This window comes from Calidris pugnax, unplaced genomic scaffold (assembly GCF_001431845.1).
Source record: "Calidris pugnax isolate Ruff unplaced genomic scaffold, ASM143184v1 scaffold17, whole genome shotgun sequence".
In the NCBI taxonomy this organism is placed as follows: Eukaryota; Metazoa; Chordata; class Aves; order Charadriiformes; family Scolopacidae; genus Calidris; species Calidris pugnax.
Genome location: NW_015090794.1, coordinates 1531751 through 1559717, shown reverse-complemented (window position 1 = coordinate 1559717; position 27967 = coordinate 1531751). Strand labels below are relative to the sequence as shown.

The 27967-nt window shown below is 40.1% G+C and overlaps 1 protein-coding gene across 2 annotated transcripts; it reads right to left on the bottom strand.

Annotated features, from left to right (window-relative positions):
• Positions 1-2: 2 nt before the first annotated feature.
• On the bottom strand, positions 3-27967 carry EPN2 (epsin 2). Of its 2 annotated transcripts, XM_014936462.1 has the most exons (9): positions 27178-27967; positions 16711-16823; positions 14117-14209; position 12076; positions 11563-11736; positions 9127-9300; positions 7429-7521; positions 6284-6499; positions 3-4691 (listed from the first exon to the last, which is right to left on the bottom strand). In XM_014936462.1, the coding sequence occupies exons 1-9, from the start codon at positions 27770-27772 to the stop codon at positions 4354-4356; spliced, it is 1797 nt and encodes a 598-aa protein (XP_014791948.1). In that variant the 5' UTR covers positions 27773-27967; the 3' UTR covers positions 3-4353. The 2 variants fall into 2 exon arrangements, with proteins under 2 accessions (XP_014791948.1, XP_014791949.1); XM_014936463.1 differs by lacking the exons at positions 16711-16823; positions 27178-27967 and adding an exon at positions 15698-15807.

Below are 27967 nucleotides of genomic sequence, written 5' to 3'. Positions count from 1 at the left end.
GCAACACAACAAGTCTTCATTTTTATTGAGTTAGTAAGGTCTCAACTGATTCTGATTTAAGTGATCTATAAGAAACCCTCCTGTCTCATGGCAAGAGCAGGCCTGCCCCAGGAAAGCGACGAACGCGTGGAAGAAATCACATTGACAACGTACAAGAAGCATTAACTCTCACTGACGGTGAGATTCCTCCTGGCACCTACGACTTGGAGCACAAACCTTAAGTTATCTCAACCAATCCATCAACTTTCTGGAAAATGAACCCGAACATGGCAGCAACAGGTTTGGTTTTTTGTTTTTTGGGTTTTTTTTTTCCAATGGGATTATAAACACTACGCAGAGTCTCGAAAAAGCAACACGGCTGGAATATAAGCAATACAATTTTAATTCTGACCAGTCACCTACAAACCCCTTGTCTTTCCACTGTTCTGATGGCATTATTAAATATCACATTTGTGACATCGCTCGGGAAAAATGACACAAAGATACAGACATTATGATACAATAGTACAAATGATAAATTATTTATACAGTAAATAATGTCAATAGTCAGCACAAATTCATAAAAAGCAGCCGGCTCCCAGTATTATGAAAACAGTTTGGTAAATATTTAAATTGTAACACTTGTAAAGGAAGTGAGTCTTGTGAGATTCTGCTGTGAAAAATAAACCATATATTTCTCCACAATTTGTGCAATATTAATACATACAGTACACATTAGAAACTGTAACAGCAAAAGGGAAGATGGATAACAATAGTTGTGTCTTAGCTACGGGACTTCAAAAAGACTGTAAACACCACAACCCACCATGGTTTTCCTTCCCTATCCCCTCAATGTAGTTTAGTTTCTATATAGTATAAAACTGAATAAATAACTGAGCTTATTTTGGGTTTAAAATTATGCCAAGAGTTTTTTGTTTTTTTTTTTTACAAAATATTTAACACTTTATCTTTGGTCAATTTGACCAGTAAGGCTATTTTGGGATACTAACATTTTAAAAATCAAAAGCACTTTGAATATTCGCAAGTGAGGAAAAGAAGGGGAAGAAGGGAAATGCATTTGGAGAAATACGCCAGAGCAGATGTGATGGGATACGCACACGTCCTCCATGCAAAAAAGCAGCAGGAGGGTGAGGAGGGAGGAAGAATTATTCTGGAGAGCAGTTAAATTATCGCCAAAAAAAAAAAAGAAGAAGAAAAAAAAAAAAAAGAGAGATTTACTACCATTCTGGGCACAACTGAAGCTTCACCTGGCGAGACACAGCACCCACCGGTGTCACTGGTACAGCACCCCACGCCACAGGGCACTGGAGGGATGGGCACGTCTCCAGCCCAAGAACCGAGAATCCTCCAGAACCCAGGATTTACCAAACCAGCTGCTTTTTCCCTTGAACTCGGCTCCTACCACAACCCCCCCCCCTCCCCCATCAGGCTGGGAATCTCGGCACGGTCCATCCTCAGCCTAATGCTTTACAGCACCAGAGTCTGGGCTGAGCACTCTTCAGCGTGCCTTTTCATGGCTTATTGTGCGATATATGTCTATACATATCTATATATATCTATATATATATATAAAATGTAAAAGGAATACAGCTCTTACAGAAGTGGCTTGGTAAAAAGCAACAATTTGCCATTCAGCAGTTTCATTAAGCGAGGGCTCCCTACCAGACCCACAGCACATTGTTAGCAAATTCATGGTGACAGATCATGGCTCTGAACCGTAGATGACTTCATCAATTTAAATACCCCCATCTTGCTTCCAGAAACAGTTACCTAGTGTTTAACGCCGTTAGAACTTTTTTTTGGCTGAATAGACAGTGCCCCATCTCACTGTTGCAAATGCATTCAGGTGATAGACTAAGGGAAAAAACATCGAGTGACTTCAATTCCACTGTTTATAAAACTAAATTGGAAAAATAATGACGGATAAAATCTTGCCACAGATCAATTGGAAAGCGCTTCCCCCACCCTCCCCACCCTCCCCCATCTGCAAGAATCACACCCTTCCTGGTCTACACTTTTCAATAACTTCAACAACAACAAAAAAGTAAAGTATTTTTCCTTACTCTGAAAGGCAACATGAATGGTTTTTTTGTTTTGTTTTGTTTTTTAAAGACATACTGGGTGTGGACAGTAATTCTCTTTCCTCCTATATAAACAAGAGCAGATGAATATTCCGAATCCTACTTGCAAATTCAACAGTATTCAAGAGGATAGAACAATCTGCATAGAAACATCCACACATTTAGCATTCCATACACTAATAGAGCTACACTGACCTACACAGCTAAAATCTGTGATTGTACCCTAGATTTGATAGTCTCTCAGCCTCCCCTACTCACCCAAAAGATATAACCCAGTCCCTTCCACGTCAGCCAGCCCCTCTTTCCCCGCGGCACAGGACCCAAGACCGGCACAGCCCCACACAGCATCATGACACCCACAACACACAAAACTCTGGCAATTTCTTTCAGCTTCTTTGTTTTGTAGTTTGTTTTTTTGTTGTGTTTTTTGTTTGTTTTTTTGTTTTTTTTTACCCCCTCCTAATTAGGGAAAGGCCACCAAGATGCATCAGTTCATTCCAAGAGATGCCCTCAAGGCAGTAGCAAGCACTGGGACATCCCTTTCGCCAAAGCAGAGCTGGGAAACGTCGCCGTCTTTGAGAAGGGCCAGGTCTCCACCAGAAACCTGAGCGTGGTTTTTTTTTTAGTGCCGAGGAGTCCAGACATGCAAGTTAAAAAAAAAAAATGTATAGTTCAGCTTACAATTAATACGGTGTAAATGGAACCGGTTATTAATATGGAGTGCACCTTTCGTTAAGAAAAAAATTAGTCAATAAAATTAATGCGTCGTGTTTGTACATTAGAATTTTTAACATCTCAAGAAGTATTACAAGAAAAAAAACCAGCCTCTCTTCTGATCTTCATAAAGGCTAAACTCTGTCCGTTTTGGTAATCGGAAAACGGGAACAAATCAAGGGAAAGGCGACTTTAGTGTTTTTTCTTTTTAATGTAGTCTTAAATCATGTTACGCTCAAATTCAATTCATCTAAAAATAATTAGTCACGAGAATTTGTTTTGATTTGCATTATGAATACTTCATTTAAAAGTAAATATTTTAGTGTTAATCTTCCCTTTTAAACTCTCTTTACAGAAACAAAGAGCTAAAACCATAAATAAGAGGGCATTAAAACCATAGAAATGACATTTGCCAATATCTTAATTTTTCAGCCAGACTTGATAAATCTATCAAAACCAGACAGTTAAATAAGAACCACATTATAAAAATTAGCAAAAAAAGGACTATTAGGTAACTCTGCAAACTCAAATATGAAACTGTACTAAACAAAATATGTGCAAAAGTATACAAGAGTAACTGCATATAGCAAGGTTAAGCCTGAATTAGTTTTAAAGCTTGCCCCAGTGAAACTGAATTCAAAGTTGTCCCGCTGTATTTCTTTTGTTTGTTTGTTTTCTTTCTTTCTTTCAACTCACATCGTAAGTCAAATAAAAAAACAAAATACACATGATAACTTCCGAACGAAGCTGGTACTGGACAAGCACAGAGCAGGACACTCACTCAGCAGGAGTGCAGCATGCCACTCACAGAGAGTTCCTCGGGAGTCCTCGGAGTAGTGTACAAATTCAACACCGCATACAACAGCACACGTTATACTCGACAACTTGAGAATGTTCTTGGGGTGGTTTTTTTGTTGTTTTTTTTGTTTTTTCTCATTTTCCTTTCGAGACAAGCTTGCTTTCTCAGTCAAACCTCTGATAGGAAAGCAGTGCGATTTTTGCGTTGCAATGTTTAATGCATAAAAACCAGCCACCTGGGCCCTCCGAATCGTTCTCTTCTAAGAGTAAGGACTATGGGTGAACCAACAGTCTAGAACTGTGTATAGTTATGTGCAAAACATTCACTAGCACTCTGAATCTCAGGTCTATCATATGGGTAATAGGAAGTGACAGATGCAGGTAAATAGTAATTTCAGGATCCAGCACATCATCTGACATCTACAAAATAGCCAACGGAGTTTTAAAATGGCAGGTTCTCCCTAGAAAGTGTATTGAAATGATTAACAAAGTAACAAAATGGGCAGAATCTAACTTTGGTGAAAAGTCTGAACATTTCACATAATGCTCAACAAGCCAAAGTAAGGTACCATCTGTAGCAAAGACTAGATTTAGATTAACTGGTAAGTAGAGACAACTCTTCAAAGATCATAACTGTAAACTGCAAATCTACTTCCAAGTCTCTTACACACCGTTCAGTCCACACAGGCCACGTTCATTTCGCTGTAAAGACTTCAGCCTGGAAACACTATGAAAAGAAAAAGTTCCTTTAATTGGGTCTTTATAGGAGAAAAGGGTTAGTTGTATTTGTAGGCTGGGACGCTGACGGCGGGATTCCTGTACTGTGAAGAGGTTGGGTCATTGATCCTGCAATGCTCATGTTCAGCCCCTGGCCCATCCTGGTTATGGAGGCCACAGTGCCCATAGCTGGTATCGGTGCCATCCCCACGGGCACGGGGGCCATGGAAGACAGAGGTATTGGCTCCATGCTCATCGGTGGCACAGCACTGAAAGAAGGGCTGGTTCCCATCACGGGGCTCGCTCTCATCTGGTTGAGAGTGAGGGGCTGAGGCTGATTCACTTGGAAGGGGTTGATTGGAGTCGGTGCTGTAGCGGCACCTGGGTTTGAGAGAAGAAGGGGAAGAGGGGAACAGATCGCACCTCCATAAACACGAGGCTTTGGAGATCGTCTGTTCTGTCAAAGAACACACCTTTTGTACATCCCCACGTGCTTCCAACCCCAAAACACCCTGAGGAACCTGTGTGGATGCCATTCAGCAAACTGGGGCTGTACTGGTGCACAAGTACAGTCCGCTTCCTTGAAGCTATCCTTGCCACAAAACATCCCTTTGCTGATCAACACTTTCCATTTCTGATACTAGTCACAGAAGAGACAGGTTCTAAATTTGGTTATCCAGAACATGCCTAACCACGACATCCAGATTACTAATTATTTTTTTAAAAATGCTACTTAAAATTGGTATTACGCAAGAGAACTGCAGGCTCTCTGTGCTCCTTGCACTGCAATCTGGCTTCCACAGACTCGTGTGTTCGCTTCCAGCTCTCATCCAGTCAACTCCGTTTAGAAACCGTGCATGTTTCTGGCACTGAGTTTTGACAAGAATTCATAAAGTAAACAAGATGTTTCCGAATTACAGCGGTGCTAGAAAAAGCAGAGAATAACTTTCCCAGCGTTTGAGGTTCCTTGGACTGCTGCCAACACTACAAATTCCTTTCACCGTATATGTATAGCGTTATTTGGATGGCCCAGTGACCCCTTATAAACTTTTTGTAGTAACCGGTAATGGCAGATACACAGACTTCCTCTTGCTAAACACTGCCAAGGCTGCTCAGAATTACTGGGTTTTTTTCCTACCCAAGGAGTTTAATAAACTGTCATTTTAATTTTTTTTTAACTGGAAGAGTGAAGAAAATAAATACTGCAACAGCATTTTAATGTATTTCACCACACCAGCACCACAGAACGTATGAGTGCAGATGAACAGCTTTTAAAAAATATATACATCTTCCCCGTGTTCATTGTCACCATCTAAGTCTGCTGTAAGTTAAGGATCACTTCTAACAGAGGCCAATTTACAAGGAACTGCAATAGTCCATTTTTTTTCAAAACACACTGAGAGTGTGTTTTGATCAAAGCTAGCTTATTGTGCCAGCCTAAAGACAGCCTAACAAGCAACTCACTAAATTCTACTGCAGAGTTTGCTATCTGGGACCTCTGGTTCAGTCCAAGATGCTACTGTGCCTGATGAAGCACAAGCAAAAGGGTAATTCCTACCTGCTTCCACAAGAATCTACTACCTCTTCTCCTCCCAAGGGATTCTCTAGTGGCACACGTTCACATCTTGCCTCTTCTGACAGTCAATCAGCTTTAGCTCAGTCATTTTTAATAACCCAAAGCCGCCTTCTAACACAGATCATTTTGAGAGAGCAAGTGCAAAAGTGGAAAGAAAATTGCTTGAACAAAGCTCAGCCAGATCAGCTGCAAGAGTAGGAACTCTGTGCTTTCAGGGGCCAGCAGTACGCCCTGATGCCTCACCCTCCTTCTCTCAGTCACGATCTGTTGGCTGAAGTAATCAAGAAAAACAAGCCCAAACCACCCCTACATTAAATCAAGTACAACCCAGTTATGCAGTTTTCCTACAGGAAGGAAAAGCTAAAATAGAAAACTGAAGGAATGTGCAGAAACAGACCTGGTGCCAAGAATGGATTCAGTGAAGTAACAGGTTGTGGTGGCTTAGACACCAGCGAATCCAGGTTCACCAAAGCAGCGTTGGGGCCCAAAAAAGACTCAGGGGTTTTCCGAGCCGCACTCTGTTTGCCTGATGTCACACTCGAGTGCTGGGAATCAAAGAGATCGGGACTCGTGGTACCGCTATGCTGAGATGGCAAAGTGGAACCTGATTCAGCTGAAATACAAAGAGAAAAAACAAAACTTTAATCTACACAGTCAAGCGAAGAAAACCCCGAAGTCTCTGACAACAGAAAAGGTTTTTAAGATCTAATGCTTGTATTAGTCAGATTTAAATGTTTCAGTACAGGTTACACCCTCATAGCATGCAAGCAGATAAATGTTCTTTAGAAGAGTATGAAGAAGCTGCAGTTAAGAGTTGCAGTGCTCTACTGAAGGCGCTACCTGATTTGCCCTGATGAATATTCTCACAGCTCTGCTGCGACAGATGGGCCTGAGAGTCTCCAAGGAAAACACATTCAGACGCCTTGGCTCCTGCCCCTGCTCCACCACTGCTGCATCCTTCCTACCTAGATTCCACTCAGGTTTGCTCTTTTGCCTTAAAAAAGCCTAGCCCAGCTTTGAATTGGTCACCATTCCTTCAGGCAGAACCATCCAGAAAGCACATAGTATCAAAGTGCTTATCTGGTAAGGTCTGGCAGTTTTTATTTTAGTGACTAATTACTAAATAAAAAATAAATTTAAACATTCACAGAAGTGTATTTGCTCATCTTCCTGCTATTGTTACACACTAGAATTTACACAGTTCAGAAATTCAGTCAACGCTGTTACGTTTAGCTCTCTGAGCATGAGCCATACCCCAAACACATCGGATACTGTAAATTTAGAAGTCAAATTTCTGGGTCAATGCAATGAAAGAGTGAAAAATCTATGGCTTACAATGCAAAAGGCCCATTCCCCATAAGTTCATGCACAGGCCAAAATGTTAACAACAAGCTTTTACTGCTGCATTATCACCAGCTTTAATCTTTTCCCTTGTGAAAGTCAATTTCTTTTTTTTTTTTTTTAAATAAAATTTAAGAATAGAGACATTTGTTGCTGAGACTCATCACCCCAATTGCCACATGCTAAGAATTTGATTCATACCTGGCTTTTTGGAAGTTCGAAGTGTGTCAAATTCAGAAAAATCATCTTTAACTGTACCATTCAAATTACTGAAGAGGTCAAAAGATGTACTTCCTGTTCAAAACAACAAAACAGCCCTGTCATTAACAGATCTTCGGTTGCTTCACGCACCTGATCCTACTGAAAGCAACTTCTAACCCATTCACGTTACCAAGAAGCCCCTCTGTCAGGTTCCGGGACAGCAGTTCAGCTCAGCTTGAGTTCTCCTACTCTCCCTTAGGACCAGGATAATGGCAGAAAACTGTCCTTTCTCACAGTATTCACGAACTAATCCAGAACAATGAGCTTTTAAATCACAATGTAAGGCACACCTTAGCATGTGGGGTTTTTATTATCTGCACTAGACAGATGTATAGGTAGGCATCTATTGCTATGGAAGAAGAGAACAGCAACTAATTTACAGCCTAAACTACAAAGTGCGTTAATCAGCCCACAAGTAAAACACACTTCAGAAGACAAATGTCTCATTGCTGTAACTTAAGTGACGATTTGACTTACGCTTCTGGTTAAAAGGAGCAGGAAGGCAATAGAAAAGGTTATCTATGCCATGGAGAGATGGTAAGGCCCCGTTAGCTAAAGCACCAGAATTTGCAACAAATAAAAACACAACATTTTCAAAATGTGGACGCACCCTTACCTCAAAATGGAGGAAGAAAAAACACACCTAAATGAACAGTAATCACACTCCTGAAAAGCTTTAAAAGTTTGGTGTGGGGTTGTTTTTTTTAATTAGTTGAAGTGTTTTTCTAATTTAGTTTTAACCTTGAACACATTTCCAGCAAACGAAGGTATGGACTTGACTCCATTAAGAGCACGAAAAGACAAAACCCCAAGAGAAAGAGTGAAGATTGTGTATAACAATAATATTTCTAATCAAGAACAAAGACCCACCACGGTTAAAGAATTATTCTCATAATGATCCAGTTATTGCCCTTTGCCCAGTAAAAAGCTGCTTAGGCAACTTTTTGCAGTACTCAGACTCCTTTGTTTATTATGTAGAGAGATGAATGAGTAGCAGAAAATGTATTTAGGATGCATTTAGCCACGGTGCCAACATGAAAATACCAGGTATTAAGATTCATCAAGGTTGCATTAGTTACAGAGCATGAATAGACAATTACATCAGCACCTTCTGCATCTTGCTGCACAAGGGCTCAGGGACAGCTTTCACACCCTCAGTCTGCAGTAACAAACCTTCATTTGCACCTCTAAAAGTCTTCTCAGAGCATGGAGCTGCTCAGCCTGTCAATCTACGGCTGCAGAGACATCCATCTGCATAGCTATTTATCATGATGAAAGGTAAAATTATAGTATCATTCATTGCCAGAAATTAAGCCCTTGTCTAATTAAAGATAAAACCCATTTAAAAACTCAACGGCAGCAGCAGTTCTAAGTGCTCAGCATGCAGGCACACATACATACCAATAAAAGAACGTTGAAGGGACAGAGCATGAAGAAGTAACAAGACTTCAGAGCTCTAAGTCAGAATAATTACATTTGAAGATCTTTTCGCCGCTAGCTATTACAACTCCCATTTATTTTACAGTACTGCAAACTGTTCAGCCCAGAGCTTCTTTTAACCAAGTAATGCAAGAAAATCATTCCGATTTCACCTTAATTACTCAAATAACATGGATATGGGATGAGACCATTTCTCACCAGAAGTAGAGAGAGGTTTGTTCGCAGGTGTTGGTCCCCAAGGATCCACAGAAGATTTTGCTGCAGTAGATGATGGCTGAGCAGGAGCCCAAGGGTCAACATTTTTGGGCAAAGACTGAGCTGTGGATCCTGCTGGTGCTGCCCAAGGGTCAACAGAAGCAGCTGGTTTGGCACCTGCAAAAAGAGGCACCAGGAACACAAGTCAGTACAGTTCCACTTTGGAAAGCTTTCCCTGGAGATTAATCTCTCTTATGAGCCATTACTGTCAACTAATAATAAACATAAATAGGTAAAGCAGTTCAACATTAGGAATACTGATAAGCCTCAGCATGTGTCATACATACTGAACAACAAGCACAAGTAAATTCCAGTGCCTGTATGTTCAGGATTCCCATTTTTATTGGAAGATGCTGGTAACTCTTCACTCCTACAAATTCAGATTACCAAACTGCTGGTACATCAACAGGTTGTGCACACAGTTAGGGCTTCTTACTCTAAAATGACAAATTAAGGCAGTAAAGGGAAAAGGAAAGAGAAAGAAATTTGCCTCAGTACAGACAATTTCCTGTCAGTTTTTTTCTTCTTCCTCACTAACCTACTAATTTATGGCTTTTCAGCTTAGGTGACGACTTCTTCCTTCTACCATTAAATGGAACTATTTTGGCTTATCAACCCCAGGACCACTGGAGAAAAATCACATTTCAGATTTGCAGAGGGCCAGGCCAGTGTTGGAAGGTATCACTCCTGCTTTGTTCCCCTGACATCCATCCTGGCCATTGGAGCACAGGAATGGCAACCCAGTGCTTTAAATGCACATCCTGTACAACTCTACAGCGATCAGTTGCCTTTGTGTACAGTACATGCAAACACATTTCCTCTTCCCAACGAAACTTCTCAACCAGTCATGGTTTAATTACTAAACAACTGTATAATCCAAGAGTAGGACAGAATTACGCATGCCGTACACGGCCATTATCTTTAACCACCATGTGGGCTTCAAGTTACAACTGAATTATTGCTTCATTTTTCAAAACTATGTACAAACCCCCGTGGCACCACGATATTCTTGAAAACAAATCCAGTGCTACACACAGTGGCACAAATTCCAATTTGCAATGTTGGTCTTTGTTTCATCAACAGGCGGCACAGTCTTGCTTCAGCTTCAGAGCAGGAAATGCTAAAATTCTCCAAAGAAGTTCAACTATTCCCACACCGGTACTTACATTTCCTTTATCTGCCCTTAGTGCTGAGTTACGAGCAATGCCACACAAGAAATGCTAATGACAGCACTTCCCAGAAACGGAAGCTTTCAAAAAAAATGTCTTTTCTTTCATAAAGAGAGCACACAAAAACAGAGCCCTTGGGAAGATACCTTCCCATGGCTTCCATTATCTCTACTGAAATGCCAAAGCACAGGATTTGAGAAATACAATTTAATGAGTCACTCTTATTAGCAGTTAAATTCATAAATCTCACATCTTCAAGACCATGGTCGGGAGCCAAGTAACCAGCAAGGTGGAACAAGGGGGTGTTCTATGGCGTTAATAAAGTTGGGAGACACTGAGAGGAAATGATACAATTGCAACTGATGCAAGGAAAATGTGGTCAGAAAATGATATATTGAGCATGAAATTTAAAGAACATGGGTTTTGTTTGGTTTTTAGCCACAGAAAAATACACTGAACAGCCTCAGGGCCCAAAACTTGGACTTTTTCTGATTTCATGCTTGCAGTTTATCACCAAAAAAAGAAACAGATTACACTTAGAACAATGAACTGTAGCTGGCCCAGCAGCTACACAGGTGCCTTTAATGCCACCATGAGGAGGAAAAAAACAAAACCAAAAGCACTTCATTACTCAAATCCAAAATTTTCATCAAGAATCTTGATGGTGATGGGCTAAAGCAAATTACCTTCAAACACTGTATAGCAGAGGTTGTAAATTCACCAGCCTGAAGCAAAACTGAGAGAACTAAACTGTTAGTCTTCAGGGAAAAAATTCCATTTGCACAGAACCCCTGCCCCCTCAAAAAAACAGAAAAAAATCCAAAGCCAACAAAAAACGTTAGTCTTCAGGGAAAAAATTCCATTTGCAAAGAACCCCTGCCCCCTCAAAAAACAGAAAAAAATTCAAAGCCAACAAAAAAACAGCTCCAATTCCACTGACGTAGCAAGTTTAACACGTACTGTGAGGAACCATCAACTTTTTTATGCAAAGGAGTAGCTCCCTGGACAGACTTTGGCTCACCTAGAAACCAGCACACTACACAGGCAGCATAAAAGCTAACATGAAAAAAGTGGACTTAATTGCTCTTTAAGATGTGAAGCACTGGATCTTTCACTTCAGAAACAGATTCCATGAACTTAACTTTGAAAATCTCAACATTAAAAAGCAAAGACTTTTAAATAAGCATTCCTTCTGCCAGTTTATTCTTACCAAATGATTGCCACGGGTCAGAGGCAGTAGCTGCAACTGTGGATCCTCCCCAAGGATCAGTTTGGTTTGCAACAGCAGGAGGTCCCCAAGGCTCTGTTTTCTGTGGGGCCGGTGCCGAGGAGGGCAGGGCATCCATTAGGTCCAACAAAGTGGTATGCTGAGGGCAGGAATAATCTGAGCTTTAATCAAGAGCATTACCAATCTGAACTACAAACCCATGAGAGTGAAGAAGCAATTATTATATTTTTTTTCCTTTTACACACCTGCATTGACTAGTAGTTTGAAATTTAACCCACATGGAAGAAGCTTTAAGCTATACAACAAAGCAATCCCAAAAGCATAAAAGAGCTCAGTATTAAGCTATTTTGTGTTACTGTATTTCAGCTTTTGGCAGCATAACCGGGAATTTCTTAGTCGAAGGCACTACCTCCTTCTTTTTGGGAATTTTAATTGTGTCTCTGCGACTCTCCTCCAGAGCCATCTGTAATCTCAGATCATCTCCGCGTCTGAGGCGCTCCTCCTGCAAAGGAAATCAACACTGTTGATATAGACCATTAGCCTAGACTGGGCTGCTTGCTCCCTCCAGATGTCTACCCCCTGGGCAGGACACCGCCAGGGAAGGCCTGGGCAGTCCTCCTGCCACCCTAGGAGTGACACACACCACAGGGATTGCCAGGACTATTTGCTGTAACTTGTATGTAATACAAGTGGGGGGAAAACATTTCCTATTTGCTGTAACTTGTATGTAATACAAGTTGGGGGGAAAACATTTCTTTGGTGATTCTTGCCTCAAAAGGAGGGCAGGAGCACCCTGACCCTTTAACACCAGCATAACAGTCTGATCAGAACAACATCCCTTTTGCTGACTGAAATTTACCCTGATGTTGTTTTACTCCTAATAGGAAAGGTATAAATGAAACATTCTTTCCAAAAAATCAGTTACAATGCCAGAAACATCACAGAACTTAAAGACAAAGTAAATAACCCCTCTCTAAATTACTGTAATGTTTTTGAGCATTGAAATCACCACAGGACGACGTAGTGATTCAAACTTCAATTTTCCTGGCTTTTGTCAGCTTCCCTCCATAGCTGATGCAACTGTTATAAAGAACACTAAGTGAATTAATCCAGCCACGTCTATGCATATTTTGTAGGTTTTGAACATCTGTAAACTACCATATTCAACTACTTTAAATATCTTTCCTTGCATCACGGCTTTCAGAAGTTGACTAATTCCCCAGCTGGCATTTCCCCTGCAATTTTTTAAGCTATTTCAACTGATAGATTATGATTTTTGTTTTCTTTAACTTTATTGCTCAATAATAACAAAGTTTACTGTGTGACAGTTTCCCTTTTCAAGCACAGAGATACTAATGCATAACACACAGCAGTAAGGTAAAATTTTCACAGGAAGCCTCTACAATATTAGACACTCAGTAGGCTGATTTGAATTTTCACTCATAGCTGAGATTCAACAACTCTATTATACGTTAATATGCAGTAAACTTTAAAGCATTTACTTCAAATTCAGAATGACCCTCCTAAGAATTACCACAGTAACATAACCCGTGTGATAGATTAGGAGTCAAGTTATTGTAAACCAGGTTCTTTATAGATTCTACTGCTTTGTATCAGGTCACCCTTTTGTTCCAGACAATCTCACCAAATGAGCAGATCATTCAAGATTTCATTGCAAATCAGAATTCACTGATGTTTCTTATGCTGGCCCCATTAATGAAGGTTTTCAGGACTAGTCATGTTCTCAGTTCTTCCTAACTGAAAACATCTTCAGTAATGTGATGATTAACATCCTCCCACACAAAGTCTTCTTGCAAAGTGACTGTTGTCTTCCACTAGTCTCAACAGCTCGGAGGCTGCAGTTACCATCAACTTTTTTATGCAAAGGAGTAGCTCCCTGGACAGACTTTGGCTCACCTAGAAACCAGCACACTACACAGGCAGCATAAAAGCTAACAAGAAAAAAGTGGACTTAATTGCTCTTTAAGATGTGAAGCACTGGATCTTTCACTTCAGAAACAGATTCCATGAACTTAGCTTTGAAAATCTCAACATTAAAAAGCAAAGACTTTTAAATAAGCATTCCTTCTGCCAGTTTATTCTTACCAAATGATTGCCACGGGTCAGAGGCAGTAGCTGCAACTGTGGATCCTCCCCAAGGATCAGTTTGGTTTGCAACAGCAGGAGGTCCCCAAGGCTCTGTTTTCTGTGGGGCCGGTGCCGAGGAGGGCAGGGCATCCATTAGGTCCAACAAAGTGGTATGCTGAGGGCAGGAATAATCTGAGCTTTAATCAAGAGCATTACCAATCTGAACTACAAACCCATGAGAGTGAAGAAGCAATTATTATTATATTTTTTTTCCTTTTACACACCTGCATTGACTAGTAGTTTGAAATTTAACCCACATGGAAGAAGCTTTAAGCTATACAACAAAGCAATCCCAAAAGCATAAAAGAGCTCAGTATTAAGCTATTTTGTGTTACTGTATTTCAGCTTTTGGCAGCATAACCGGGAATTTCTTAGTCGAAGGCACTACCTCCTTCTTTTTGGGAATTTTAATTGTGTCTCTGCGACTCTCCTCCAGAGCCATCTGTAATCTCAGATCATCTCCGCGTCTGAGGCGCTCCTCCTGCAAAGGAAATCAACACTGTTGATATAGACCATTAGCCTAGACTGGGCTGCTTGCTCCCTCCAGATGTCTACCCCCTGGGCAGGACACCGCCAGGGAAGGCCTGGGCAGTCCTCCCTGCCACCCTAGGAGTGACACACACCACAGGGATTGCCAGGACTATTTGCTGTAACTTGTATGTAATACAAGTTGGGGGGAAAACATTTCTTTGGTGATTCTTGCCTCAAAAGGAGGGCAGGAGCACCCTGACCCTTTAACACCAGCATAACAGTCTGATCAGAACAACATCCCTTTTGCTGACTGAAATTTACCCTGATGTTGTTTTACTCCTAATAGGAAAGGTATAAATGAAACATTCTTTCCAAAAAATCAGTTACAATGCCAGAAACATCACAGAACTTAAAGACAAAGTAAATAACCCCTCTCTAAATTACTGTAATGTTTTTGAGCATTGAAATCACCACAGGACGACGTAGTGATTCAAACTTCAATTTTCCTGGCTTTTGTCAGCTTCCCTCCATAGCTGATGCAACTGTTATAAAGAACACTAAGTGAATTAATCCAGCCACGTCTATGCATATTTTGTAGGTTTTGAACATCTGTAAACTACCACATTTATGGTATATTCAACTACTTTAAATATCTTTCCTTGCATCACGGCTTTCAGAAGTTGACTAATTCCCCAGCTGGCATTTCCCCTGCAATTTTTTAAGCTATTTCAACTTTCTTTAACTTTATTGCTCAATAATAACAAAGTTTACTGTGTGACAGTTTCCCTTTTCAAGCACAGAGATACTAATGCATAACACACAGCAGTAAGGTAAAATTTTCACAGGAAGCCTCTACAATATTAGACACTCAGTAGGCTGATTTGAATTTTCACTCATAGCTGAGATTCAACAACTCTATTATACGTTAATATGCAGTAAACTTTAAAGCATTTACTTCAAATTCAGAATGACCCTCCTAAGAATTACCACAGTAACATAACCCGTGTGATAGATTAGGAGTCAAGTTATTGTAAACCAGGTTCTTTATAGATTCTACTGCTTTGTATCAGGTCACCCTTTTGTTCCAGACAATCTCACCAAATGAGCAGATCATTCAAGATTTCATTGCAAATCAGAATTCACTGATGTTTCTTATGCTGGCCCCATTAATGAAGGTTTTCAGGACTAGTCATGTTCTCAGTTCTTCCTAACTGAAAACATCTTCAGTAATGTGATGATTAACATCCTCCCACACAAAGTCTTCTTGCAAAGTGACTGTTGTCTTCCACTAGTCTCAACAGCTCGGAGGCTGCAGTTACTTTTAAAAGAGATTTAAAAAAAAAAAAATTTAAAAAAATAAAAGAGCAACATCTTCCAAAATGGCCTTTCTCTCCCCCTAGTCCACCTGGAGCAAAGCCAAGCTGCCATTGAAAGAAACAGGATTGTAGTCTCAACTATCAAAGCATAAACACTTTGGAAAACCTACACGGGAACTGACCTGCTCCGCCACTTCCCGGCTCATGGCCAGCGCCAGCTGCAGTTGGAGCTCCTCTTCGCCGCTCGTCTGAGGCCGTGCCTGCTCGAGCTCCGAGGAAACTCGAGGGGACGTAGCTGTTGGAGATAAAAAAAAGCAGCAAATTTAACACAAAATATAACAAGTTTGATTATTGCTCTCACCAGACCATCCCACTTCCACATAGCTACTCTCAAAGGGCCCAAAACGTCTACATGTCTCTCGGGTGCCAGGGGCCACCAACTCGCTGACCACCATCAGCTCCCTCAACTCTCAGAGACAAAGCTGGTACCAAGGCTGATGTTAACAAGCCAGAACAATTAAGGAGGGACAACTTTGCAAGGCAGCTCAATTGCTTTAAAGGAAAAACCTCCCTGGAAAGCAAAGGCTTTTTGTGTTAGTGGGGTTGTCATATCAAGAGTTATCACCAAGGAATGCTACGGACCCTGCCTCAGTGTATCAGAGCTTCGGGAGGCAGGACACTGACTTAAAAAAAATTATAGAGTTAATTGTTCAAGAAAATATTTGTTGATGTTTCTTACATCTTCCAGTGTCAGTAAGAATTTGCTGGGAGTTGGCTTGTTCCAGACAATCTCACCAAATGAGCAGATCATTCAAGATTTCATTGCAAATCAGAATTCACTGATGTTTCTTATGCTGGCCCCATTAATGAAGGTTTTCAGGACTAGTCATGTTCTCAGTTCTTCCTAACTGAAAACATCTTCAGTAATGTGATGATTAACATCCTCCCACACAAAGTCTTCTTGCAAAGTGACTGTTGTCTTCCACTAGTCTCAACAGCTCGGAGGCTGCAGTTACTTTTAAAAGAGATTTAAAAAAAAAAAAATTTAAAAAAATAAAAGAGCAACATCTTCCAAAATGGCCTTTCTCTCCCCCTAGTCCACCTGGAGCAAAGCCAAGCTGCCATTGAAAGAAACAGGATTGTAGTCTCAACTATCAAAGCATAAACACTTTGGAAAACCTACACGGGAACTGACCTGCTCCGCCACTTCCCGGCTCATGGCCAGCGCCAGCTGCAGTTGGAGCTCCTCTTCGCCGCTCGTCTGAGGCCGTGCCTGCTCGAGCTCCGAGGAAACTCGAGGGGACGTAGCTGTTGGAGATAAAAAAAAGCAGCAAATTTAACACAAAATATAACAAGTTTGATTATTGCTCTCACCAGACCATCCCACTTCCACATAGCTACTCTCAAAGGGCCCAAAACGTCTACATGTCTCTCGGGTGCCAGGGGCCACCAACTCGCTGACCACCATCAGCTCCCTCAACTCTCAGAGACAAAGCTGGTACCAAGGCTGATGTTAACAAGCCAGAACAATTAAGGAGGGACAACTTTGCAAGGCAGCTCAATTGCTTTAAAGGAAAAACCTCCCTGGAAAGCAAAGGCTTTTTGTGTTAGTGGGGTTGTCATATCAAGAGTTATCACCAAGGAATGCTACGGACCCTGCCTCAGTGTATCAGAGCTTCGGGAGGCAGGACACTGACTTAAAAAAAATTATAGAGTTAATTGTTCAAGAAAATATTTGTTGATGTTTCTTACATCTTCCAGTGTCAGTAAGAATTTGCTGGGAGTTGGCCAATACCAGGGTAAAATTGGATACCACCCACTTTTCTGTAAAATAATACGGTCTTAATGGGACAGATAAAGAACTATTCTTAACTGCCAGGCAGGCTCAGAGAAAAACAAGCCAGCTATTCATACTCAACATTTACAAAAATACTGTACCATTCTCTGTTTAAAAAAAAAAAACAAGTTTGGTATATACGTTGGAGGGTGGCTTGGTTTTTTTGTTGTTGGTGGGTCTTTCTTTGGATGGAGATCTCTATTAGCTAAATAGCAGCTGGTAATCTCCCTCGCTCCTCCTTGAGTAACAGTCAAGCTTGACAGCTAAAATACACCATTTCTCAATACACAAATATTCTTTTGCTGATGGTTTCACTACAGCAGCATGCAGATATTCCCATCCAAATGGGGGAACACTAATAGGTTTATCACTACGCAGTGATTAAACAATTTTTGTCTTTCCTCTCATTTATACAGAAGTTTTATCTTACTTTGCAAGGAAGTCTGCATTTAATGCTTGGAATGATAATTATTAAATGTTAATATATATTTTACTAAACTAAAGAGGAAATCACTTTTCTTCTTACTAGGTCAGCTCAGCATGTAAAAATCAGATTGCCAAACTGTAATTAAAACAAACAAACAAAACACTTTTTCAGTCACTACTTCAATCCTTAAAGTATAACGAAGTCTTGTTTCCCCCTAACTTCTAGGCCAAACTGACATTTTAAAACAAAAAGTGCAACCTTCCCTCTCTTCCAGCAGAGCAGAAGGAAGGTGACTCTCCATAAATGAGGAATGACCTTTCCACCTCACACACGCTGCACCATCCCATCCCACTCCATTTCTAAATGGACAAATTAATTTATCATCCAGAATGATTCCTTCCACGTTGCGCTGATCCTGAAGATTTCAAGCCAAACAAGCAAGCTCCTAACTTCACACTTACTAAGATGTTACTCATACTTCAATTCGGCTGCTTTTTCAGACTCTTTCTCATATAAAGTCTCTAAATTTAGCCTGTTTCACAAGTCCTTTTTGCTCCAACAGTCACAGACAGGCTCTCCAGTATATTATATGGACTACTACAGAATTAAAGTAGGAATAAGCAGGACATCAGATAAAAGGACGCATGACAGCATGGAAAATAGTCTTAAAATGTTTGTAAATTTTGAATGTTCTTAAATATGAAAATTAAGAGAATTAAAAAGAAAAGAGGATAAAACTCAACATGAGATTACCAAAAGGTAGCTCATACAGAAAAACACAGATCTTTCTCTGATTTGTCAGTCAAAAGGAAAAGCAGTAATCTACATGGCCTCAGCAAAGCTAAATAGGACATTGTTGATAAACAGAGGGTAGTTTAAGAACTGAAACAGGTAGAGAACCAGCTGAAGAAGAGGTTACATCACACTGTTTATCACCAAGGAAATTCAGTAACAGTTTCTCAAGAACTGGCTTTAAGACCGATCTTAAGAAAAATTATGTAATAAATAAATGCAAGAGTTTATGGGAAAATGCAAAGATAACGCTAAGAAAGATTGTCAAACTAGAGGGAGAAACAGAACTATCAAAAAAACCCAAAGAGATGACTGAGAAGGGAACAACAGAAACGGGATGATACAGAGAAAGAAAGCAATTTCTTTAATGACCATCTTCTACGAGTTGAGGGCATCAACTGCAAGTGACAGAGATGTAGAGAACTTTCTTTGGTACTAAAACACGTAACTCCCAGGCACTAACCTAATGCAGCCATTAACAGCAGCAGCACTACTGCATCAAACCATTAGTCAGAATTCAACATACCAAATGCAATTCCAGTCATTCAAATCCAAGACAGATGATTTCAAAACAGAACGGATGTGGAAACGCTTCCCTCTGAGCATGGGGAATATTTCACATGTTTATCTTTGCAAAAAGAAAATCAAGCAGTTTAATGGTTGCTAAATACATCGGGCTTGCAAATACTGCGGAGTGAGAAAAGCTATTTAATATAAAGGGGCAAGAACTAATGGTATAAATTGATCATGAATAAATTTGAGATACAAATAGAAAGAAGCGTCTGGAAGCAGGAATTGTAGAAGGAAAGAGTCATAACTGGTTTCAAAAGCGCTGGATAAGGATACAAATGGGACAGCAACCAAGTTGCCTGAACTACAATCAGGAAGGTACCTTCTGCTCTTTTGTTTCTTTAACTGCAATTGTGGGGAAGAACGTGATTTCCTGCCCTTTTTGCACAGGAGCTTTTCCATCTCTGTTGACATAACTACATTCTTTAACAACTAAGAAGCTGACGGTAGAATGACTTGAAAATGATGTGAAATGGGTTAACTGTTGAGTTTTCTCCCATTTCCACACGAAGGACTACTTACTGAAAGCACTCACTGGTTTCAGCTTTTACCAGCACGCAGGGGTTTTGCATTAAAGCACTGCAAGAAGCAGGATTGGATCCTGCTCCTGTCTCACCCTCCCGTGGTGGGTCCTCGCCTCCCAGCCTGGCATGGGAACGGCAGGCTGGCTCTGGCAGAGACCAGCATCACCTCACAGCTCCCAACAGAGACCAGCATTCAGCAGCTCCAGGATCTGAATACAGATAATAAGGGGTCTCACAGATATAAGCTTATTTCTTTTCACTTTTAGGCTTCTCGGCAATTCTTTCTGCTTGGTTTTATTAACTCTAAACGGCTTTTTAGAGCTCCTTTTATAAAAAAAAAAAAGGAAATAATTGTCAATTTGAAATTCTACCTTGGGCCTCACATTAAAAAACATTGATAAAAATGTTGCTATTTTACATTTAAACTTCTACAGTGCTTATAAAACTATCAATATTTCGATATATATAAAACCATCTATATTTTCTGAAACAGGTTTAAGGGAAAGCGAACCCACTGTACTTGGTAGTAGCCTGAAATGTTTTATCCAGTAACTTCACTCCTAAATTCCTGCAGTACTGTAACTTCCCTTCTATGTTGGCCTCATCCTGCATTAACGTTTCAGCAGCACGGATCTGGCATAAAGGTTATTGCCGTAGTAACAGTATCACTGCCACACAAAGAATCTCTTATCCCCCAGCACATGACAGTTAACTCAGATGTTTATGTAAGATGGGACTCAATAGATCAATTCTGACCTGCTAAACCCCGCTTTGTCACTGCTTTGAGAATTTGGAGATCTCAGCACCCCCCAGGAGAGAACCGTGAGGGGATCTGCTGCAGGGAGACGTGTCACCAGGGCTCTCTTCTCACCAAGGCTCTAGCTGCAGCGCAAGGAAATCATCTCCAACCTCAGTTAATCACTAAAGCAGGATTCGGCTCCGCCATCTGCCTCTAGAACAGGCTATGACGTATTTCAGATGTACTCACTGGTAATTTACAATATTTTTGGCTATTTTAAAAGCCCTCTGTAGACATCTATAGGTTTGGTTAAGTTGGTGAGTTAAAGCTTATATACAATACCCAGCCAGAAAGCAGTCAATCCCTGCACTAATGATAAAAATCAGACTGGGTATTTTAATTCAGAAGTATGCACTTGGTCTTTTTGTTTTGGTTTACTTTTTTGTTTGTTTGTTTTTGTTTTTTTTTAAATGTCACTCTACACCAGGTGATGACACAGAGCACCATGGAAAGTAAGTCCCAGTATTATAATTTGCAGCCAGCATTCTTAAAACCAGAATTCTTAGCCACATTTGCTCAGGAAAGCTGCTTCCTCAATCAGTACACCTACACAAGTAGACAAAACCGAGGTCTACTTGAAAAATTAGAATAATATCAAGGTAAGAACTTAGAAACTGATAGCAATTCACTTGGGAACGAAGCAGAGATCCCATTTGCTAGTCTTCAAATGAAAGACTATTCAAATAAAGGTGGGATACTTTCAAAAAGCCAATCTAACCTCTCAATTCATGAAAGGCTATGTGCAAACTGCTTAATCTAGAAGGAATTGTGTAATTCACCTTTCCATTGGGAATTACAGAGACCTTTCAAATAAAACATGAAAATTAATAGGACCTATTATTGCAACAAGGTGGAGCTGATCATTCTACTGCACGATTCCTACTTGCACTGAAGCAGACAGAGCACTTGTGAAATTCACTTAATACTGAACAAATCCTTAAGGCTTGTTTCAGTCAAAGAACATTTTTTCTCTCAGGTGATCACTACACTCATCTTAATAAACATAGTTAGGTAATTTATTGCAACTACAGAAGCCTGATTATACCGACTGCATCTCCCACCTTGGCTTAGAGCACCAGAAAAACAAAAGTATGCCAAGAGGATTAAATCAAGTTGTCAAGGGACACCTGTCAGATAACACAGGAGTCAACCAAATTCCTTCAACACCTCAAACTACAGAAATTATTCAGGCAGCTCAGCCAGATTCAGCGCTGGATGATATGCCATATCCCTGACTAAGATGGAAGGCCAGAGACGTATTCCAACCTGCAAAGATGCAGAACAGATTATAAGGCAACTTTAAAAAGGAGCATTCTGAACTTCCTGTGATGTCAAACCCGAATTAGTAATTCCTCTGAATTTTATCTACTCCAAGCAAAAAGGGAGACAAAGCTGAAATAGATGAGTAAACACCAATTTACTGATGCTTCACAAAGCTGTTTTTAAATAATGAGTCAACTTAATGTGAATAATTACTGGAAATATTAAAACCCCTCATTTCAGCTAAAGACAACTGCTCCCAAAACTCTTTACAGGTAAGGTTAACAGACGTGACATCTCACAAGATCCATAAAAGCCTTTTTCAGTCCATCTTTCACCAATCTTTTATCAAATAGGCTGTATGTATAATGAATATGATTTCTCAGCCAAGCAGCCTACCTCCAGGCAAAGTGCTCCTCTAAAATCAGGTCACAGTGTGCACGTTGCGTTGTTCCCTACTCTGCTGAGTTTGTGTAAATGAAATCAGGGCATTAAAACACACACCAGTCTGGCTCTGCCAACATTTCTAAGTGTAACCCAAACCCAAAGCAGCAGATGGCCAAAGGAAAGGCCACGTGCACAACCTGAAATAGCATAGGTAGGTCCTGGTTTAAGCATATTAGGATTGGATCTCTTTAAAAAATGAGGCTTCAATAAATTTGGTTTGAAAACATGAAGGTAGTGCAGGGAGAGGAATTGTATTTTCCTGGGGTCCTTTAAAGTTGAAACATTCAAACATAGTATCTGCTGGGAGTAGGGGTGTCAAAGAATTGGCTGGATCAGTCACTTCCCTCCAGGTTGAGGATTTTTCCATCATTTTTCTGACTCCTGCAGCCATAAGGAGCTGCAGCAGACCTCCCTGCCTGCCTTCTGAGCGGCCACGGCTCAACTGTGACAAGCCTGGACAGGTCTGCTGAAGGCAGCACAACTGACCTGTCCCCAGGACAGCTCAGAAAGAATAAGGTAAGTCAAGTTCCTACACTCCTGCCCTGACTCCTAAGAGCTTCCACAGGCCCAAGGTGCTTGAGCAAAGTGTTTTGCAAGTACCTGAAACTGTCTGGCCCACAGCAGTGACTGTGGGTTACGCTCCTGACATGCTGATGGCTCCAGCGCAGCAACTGAGTAATATTCCTGTGTAAACCTCCACTAAAAGAATACTTTAAAAAGATATTTCCTCAATAAAGGACTTTATCAAGACCAGTAACTCTAAGAAATGCACTCCCAGGCTTGAAACAGAATCACAGTTCAGACTTAAGAGGTCTATATTAAGAACACCCTACTTTTCCCCATGCGACCATAAATCCAGAATCCTATTTAAGTGGTCATTGGCAGCTGTAGATGAAACAAGGCGAGCAATAAGAGGCCTAATTTTCAAAACTGTGTGACTGTTGTCCAGCGACAGTATTTAGACACAAAACCAGATTAGAGGTGGGAAACTACTGCTCCAAAATATTTCAAATATTAATCTTATATTCCTTCCTCTCCCCAGTAGGTTTAAGTTCCAGCACCACCACAAGAACATTTCCTTAGCGTGAAATAAAACCTACCAGATTTCCTGCAACTCCATACAATTTACACATTCCCCAAAATAAATAAAAACTTTTATGTATTTTGTCATGGAATATTTATTAGCTCCTAACCTGAACATTCACTACCCCCAGGTTTAGGCTGGAAAATAGCCAGCTGTCCCCAGTATGTCAGAAATTGCTACAAGCTGGAGGTTGGGAGGAGCTTTATTTTTGCTTTTAGCTTTACAATGTCTCTCTCGGCTTCCATTTACAGATTATGAGACTAGATAGTAAAAACACACTAATACTTTTACAAATGTTTGAGTCAACAGTCAGTAACATTCACATGCCATAATGCACTCTCTAGAATTATACAAGCTTTACAGCACAGAGATCTTCAGGCCCAACAGAGTCATTAAGGCAAAGCTTTGGGGGAAAGGATTTTATTAAAAACTATCATGCTTCACCATTACACTTTCCACAGTTTCTAAAGGACTGTTGGAGACGAGATGAAAATATCTGCAAGGAAATGGGGAAAATGTCCTTATTTGCCAGTGTGCCTTGTCTGCAGCAGCGAGGGACCATGGCACAACAGTCAAGAGATCCTTCTCCATCTTGAATTCTCTCACTCTATACAGACTATCAATACTGCTTTTATTTTTTCATAAGGGATAAGTGTAGGACACAAAGACCAGCAACTCTACAAGAAAAGCCTTTCTGGCTCAACATCAAATACAAAACCCAATTCTTACATGTGCTCTCAGACACAAGCCTACACATATGCTTAAGAAGCTAAAGAGCAGTAGTTTGAGCATTGCAGTGTTTACAGTCAATGCTGTACAGTGCAGCTAATTCAACATTCTGAAGAAACTCAACAAAAAAGGGTCCTGACTTACTCAATATTGCACTTTCAGTAACTGACAGAAGGGGGAAGAGATCCCCCACACACAATCCCGACACATTATCCACTGGAAGTTACTTGTTCCCCTAGTGATCTGTCCTGGAGAAACTATTAAGCTCTTTCAGCCAGCTCAGGCTTCTTTTATTCCACAAGAAAGTATTAAAAATGAGGAGATTTTACAGCCAAACAAATCTTTTCAAGTAAGGGGAAGGCATTCAGCCAAGAAATCGCAAAATCTGCAATCCCCACCCATCGCACAGAGCAAGGAGAAGTAAAATCTGCTAATACCAAAACACTGAGAGATGAAACATTTCGTTTCGCTGTGTTGGTAAAAGGCTGTCACACTCTCTCAAACTTTATTTAGATTTGAATGTTAATAAGACATGCTAAATATTTAGCCAAGAAGGTAGATGTACATTTTTAATAGGCAAATCTCATGCTATAGATTGCAAATCAAAATGCCTCTGATCTCCTCTTCAAAGGCTCAGAGGAATGAAAGACAATTCTACCAGAATATACACTACAGCATCTTAAAACTGTTATAAGGAGAGTATTTCCCAGGAGCTCAGCATAACTTAATTCCTTTTACATATTTCACTGAATCCACATTTTCAGAACAAAAGAAGGGCAACATTAAGAGAATAACAGAAAACATGATGGATACAATCTCTTTCACTTTAAATAATGAAAAGCATCTTTTCTATTAAATTTAGAAGGCACAAGAATAACCCTACATTTATGTAACAGATTAAATGTCTGGATTTTGACGAAACTCCTTCCTCGTTTCCTAGGATAAAGGACAAAGCTCTACAGAAAGTTTTCCATTATCGGAAGCACTTAGCACAGCTGTTCTGAAAGGTGCTGGTTTCCTTTGCTATACTCTATTAAGCCATATAAAAAACATATTGAAACTTCAGAAGATACAGATCATAAAAACTAACAGCTATCTGTATTTTTGCTGATAGAACTTTAAGTCCAGTAGAGTCTACAACAGAGGAAGAACCTAAACAAGAAAAAAAAAAAGTCTGAGATTTTTAAAGCTTCTTAGATACATGCTTAGGGGGAAGGAGAAAGAAAAAAAAAAAGATTAAGAAATCATTACTTCAAAAATAATCCTGCAAATAGGAATACACAGCAAAGTCATATGCAGGCAAATGGGAGGATGCAGTAAATCAACACTTTGTACCGAAAGAAAAACCAAACTTGCTTCTTGATATCTAGTCCCTCATCAAAATTCTTAAAATGTCCAAGGAACACCAATTCAGAAACTCAAAACACACCCTGCATTGCTCAATCCTCGCTGTGAGGAATAGCTTGAAGCCTCTGGTAGCATTTAAAATGACAAACAATAGTTACATGCTCTAATTAAAGTTTAGCGCTGATGAAGAAATAACCCTGTGGAACAAACCAAAGGTGTGCTCAGCATACCTTAGTGACTACTATTTCAATCCATCAGCATAAGTTAAAAACAACAATATTTCAAGCTCTCTCTTAAATTAGGAACTTTTGTTGTAGTTGACAGAGGTCTACATACCTCAAAAAAAAAATTATTGTTGTGATAACAACATACATGTTCTTCTTTAGAAAGTCACCCTGAATCAATGCTCAAATTAGAAAACTAAGACATTTGTTATTCCACTGCTAATTAAGAGACAAAATAAAAACTCTCATACCTGGAAACCTTCATGCACTGTTTCTGAAGCCCGCATCCTAAAAAAATTTCTGTTTGAAAAAAATAATTTTTCCTACTCTTCTCCAAAGCTTTATATATTTAGAAAGTCACCCTGAATCAATGCTCAAATATGGTTATTACAGAAAACTAAGACATTTGTTATTCCACTGCTAATTAAGAGACAAAATAAAAACTCTCATACCTGGAAACCTTCATGCACTGTTTCTGAAGCCCGCATCCTAAAAAAATTTCTGTTTGAAAAAAATAATTTTTCCTACTCTTCTCCAAAGCTTTATATATAGAGAGATTTTCTCTATCCCAGCTTCAATTTTCCTGCTGCCTCCTACTGCCTTCCACAGAAAACGTCTGTACTTGTCAGGGGTACTGACACCATTCACGTATTTATAATTTGAGAAGCACTTTGGGACACAGGACATGACAAACTTAAGATTCCTAAAAACTGGTGTTCAATCGATTCACCACACTGGCTCAGCTACAGTCCTCCACACACTATAAGTATTCATTTAAAGAAAAGATTTTCCTTCAGAATTAGACCACAACCACCGACATTCCAGCCAAAGCAGCTTTCATCAGATCATTACTTATATTAAGAAGGATTTAGTGCCAAATCAGGCCTCTTCCTAACATGACAGGGAGTTCCCCCAAGCAGTGGTATAAAGAATCCATTCTTCCCGCATCACTGTATTTTAAGAATGAAATATAGTATTTAGTACTGATACTTGCATACCAAATGCCGATAGTTTAAATATTTAAACACTGATATATATTCAAAGAGTTACTCCTCCAAGAACTGCTGAGCAAGCAACAAAGGAAATCAAACACCAATGTTCTTCCTAAAATAAAATAGCAGCAACATAATGAAAACATCTAGCAAAGTGATCCAGAAAATATTCTTTTTTTTTATTGAATTATGCTTAACAAAAAGACCCTCAACATAACAAATTTTTCAAGCAATCCTTTTAAAACTAGAAACAAACCAAAAAAATCCATTAACAATCTCCCTACTGAGACTAGGGGCCTATCACATCAAACACTGGAACACATTCACAAAAGCAGCTTGACAATGCTACCTTTGGGAATTGACAGTAAACAACTGCTTCTTAAATTGATTTACGTCAACACACACATTCTCTACAAAATAAACATTTAACCAGTCATTTGAAGACATTAGTGCCACCGACCAGACCTATAAAGAGCCAGCCACTGCAAAAAGCCCCTTGCAGTCAGTGTATTAATCCTCCTAACAGGCACCATTTACTCTCATGCCCGATGGCAAATCAGAAAACCACAATTTCTCAAAAGAAAAGGGAAAAAAACCAAACTTCTTTTATGTATGCTTGCTTGTACTTACAGCCATGGTAAGATGCTGGGGATCCTCCAGACTTTCCATATTCTTGCTCCGAGTAGCTGGTGGATAGGTTTGGCTGACTGGAGCCTCGGCCAAAGGTGATTTGATTGCTACCCACTCCAGTGGCCACCTGAGCCATGCGTTCTTTGGTCTTCAGGGCTTGGGCCCTCTCTGTCTTGAGTCGCTCATCATCCTTCAGCAGGGACACTAGCTGCTTGGATTTCTCCCTCACATTGATGCCCTGGTCTTTACCATCTCGATCGATATACTGAAAATCTTTCAACGTCTGGATAGCAAAAATATTCTCTTTACACTGCTGTGCCACTCTCTCGGAACCAGTTTTAATCAGGTAATCTAACAGAGTAAGGGCCTTGTATACATGTCGCCAGTTCTTGCCGTGGTCATTCAGTCGTTTCCAGATCATGCTCATAATTTCAGAAAAGGCCACAACATTGTAAGTCAGATCGGCTATTTCAGTCATTAAAGAACTGGAGGGACCCCAGGGGTCATTAGAGGTCGCTTCCCGAACTTTTATTTCGGCCTCTGAATAATTGTTCACAATGTTCTTCATCTGCCGTCTAATAGACGAAGTCGTCATTTTTATTTCCCTTTTTTAACAAGACAGATTCCAGAACACAAACAAAAAAGGGCTATATTTGCTCTTCTATGAACGTTTCTGAACTGCGAAGGCTCCGTATCAGTGGCTGATTTGTAACACGTTCCACTGCAATCATTTCCTCTCTTCAAGAGGACGACATGAGAAAATGAAAAGCAGAACCTGTGTAAGGAAAGA

Coding starts and splice junctions, on each gene's coding strand:
- EPN2 (XM_014936462.1), bottom strand. CDS start 27,772: ATGACGACTTCGTCTATTAGACGGCAGATGAAGAACATTGTGAACAAT. Junction 9,301..11,562: donor TGACCCGTGGCAATCATTTG/GTAAGAATAAAC, acceptor CTCTTTTTGCAG/GTGCCAAACCAGCTGCTTCT. Junction 7,522..9,126: donor CAAACCTCTCTCTACTTCTG/GTGAGAAATGGT, acceptor TGTTTTGAACAG/GAAGTACATCTTTTGACCTC.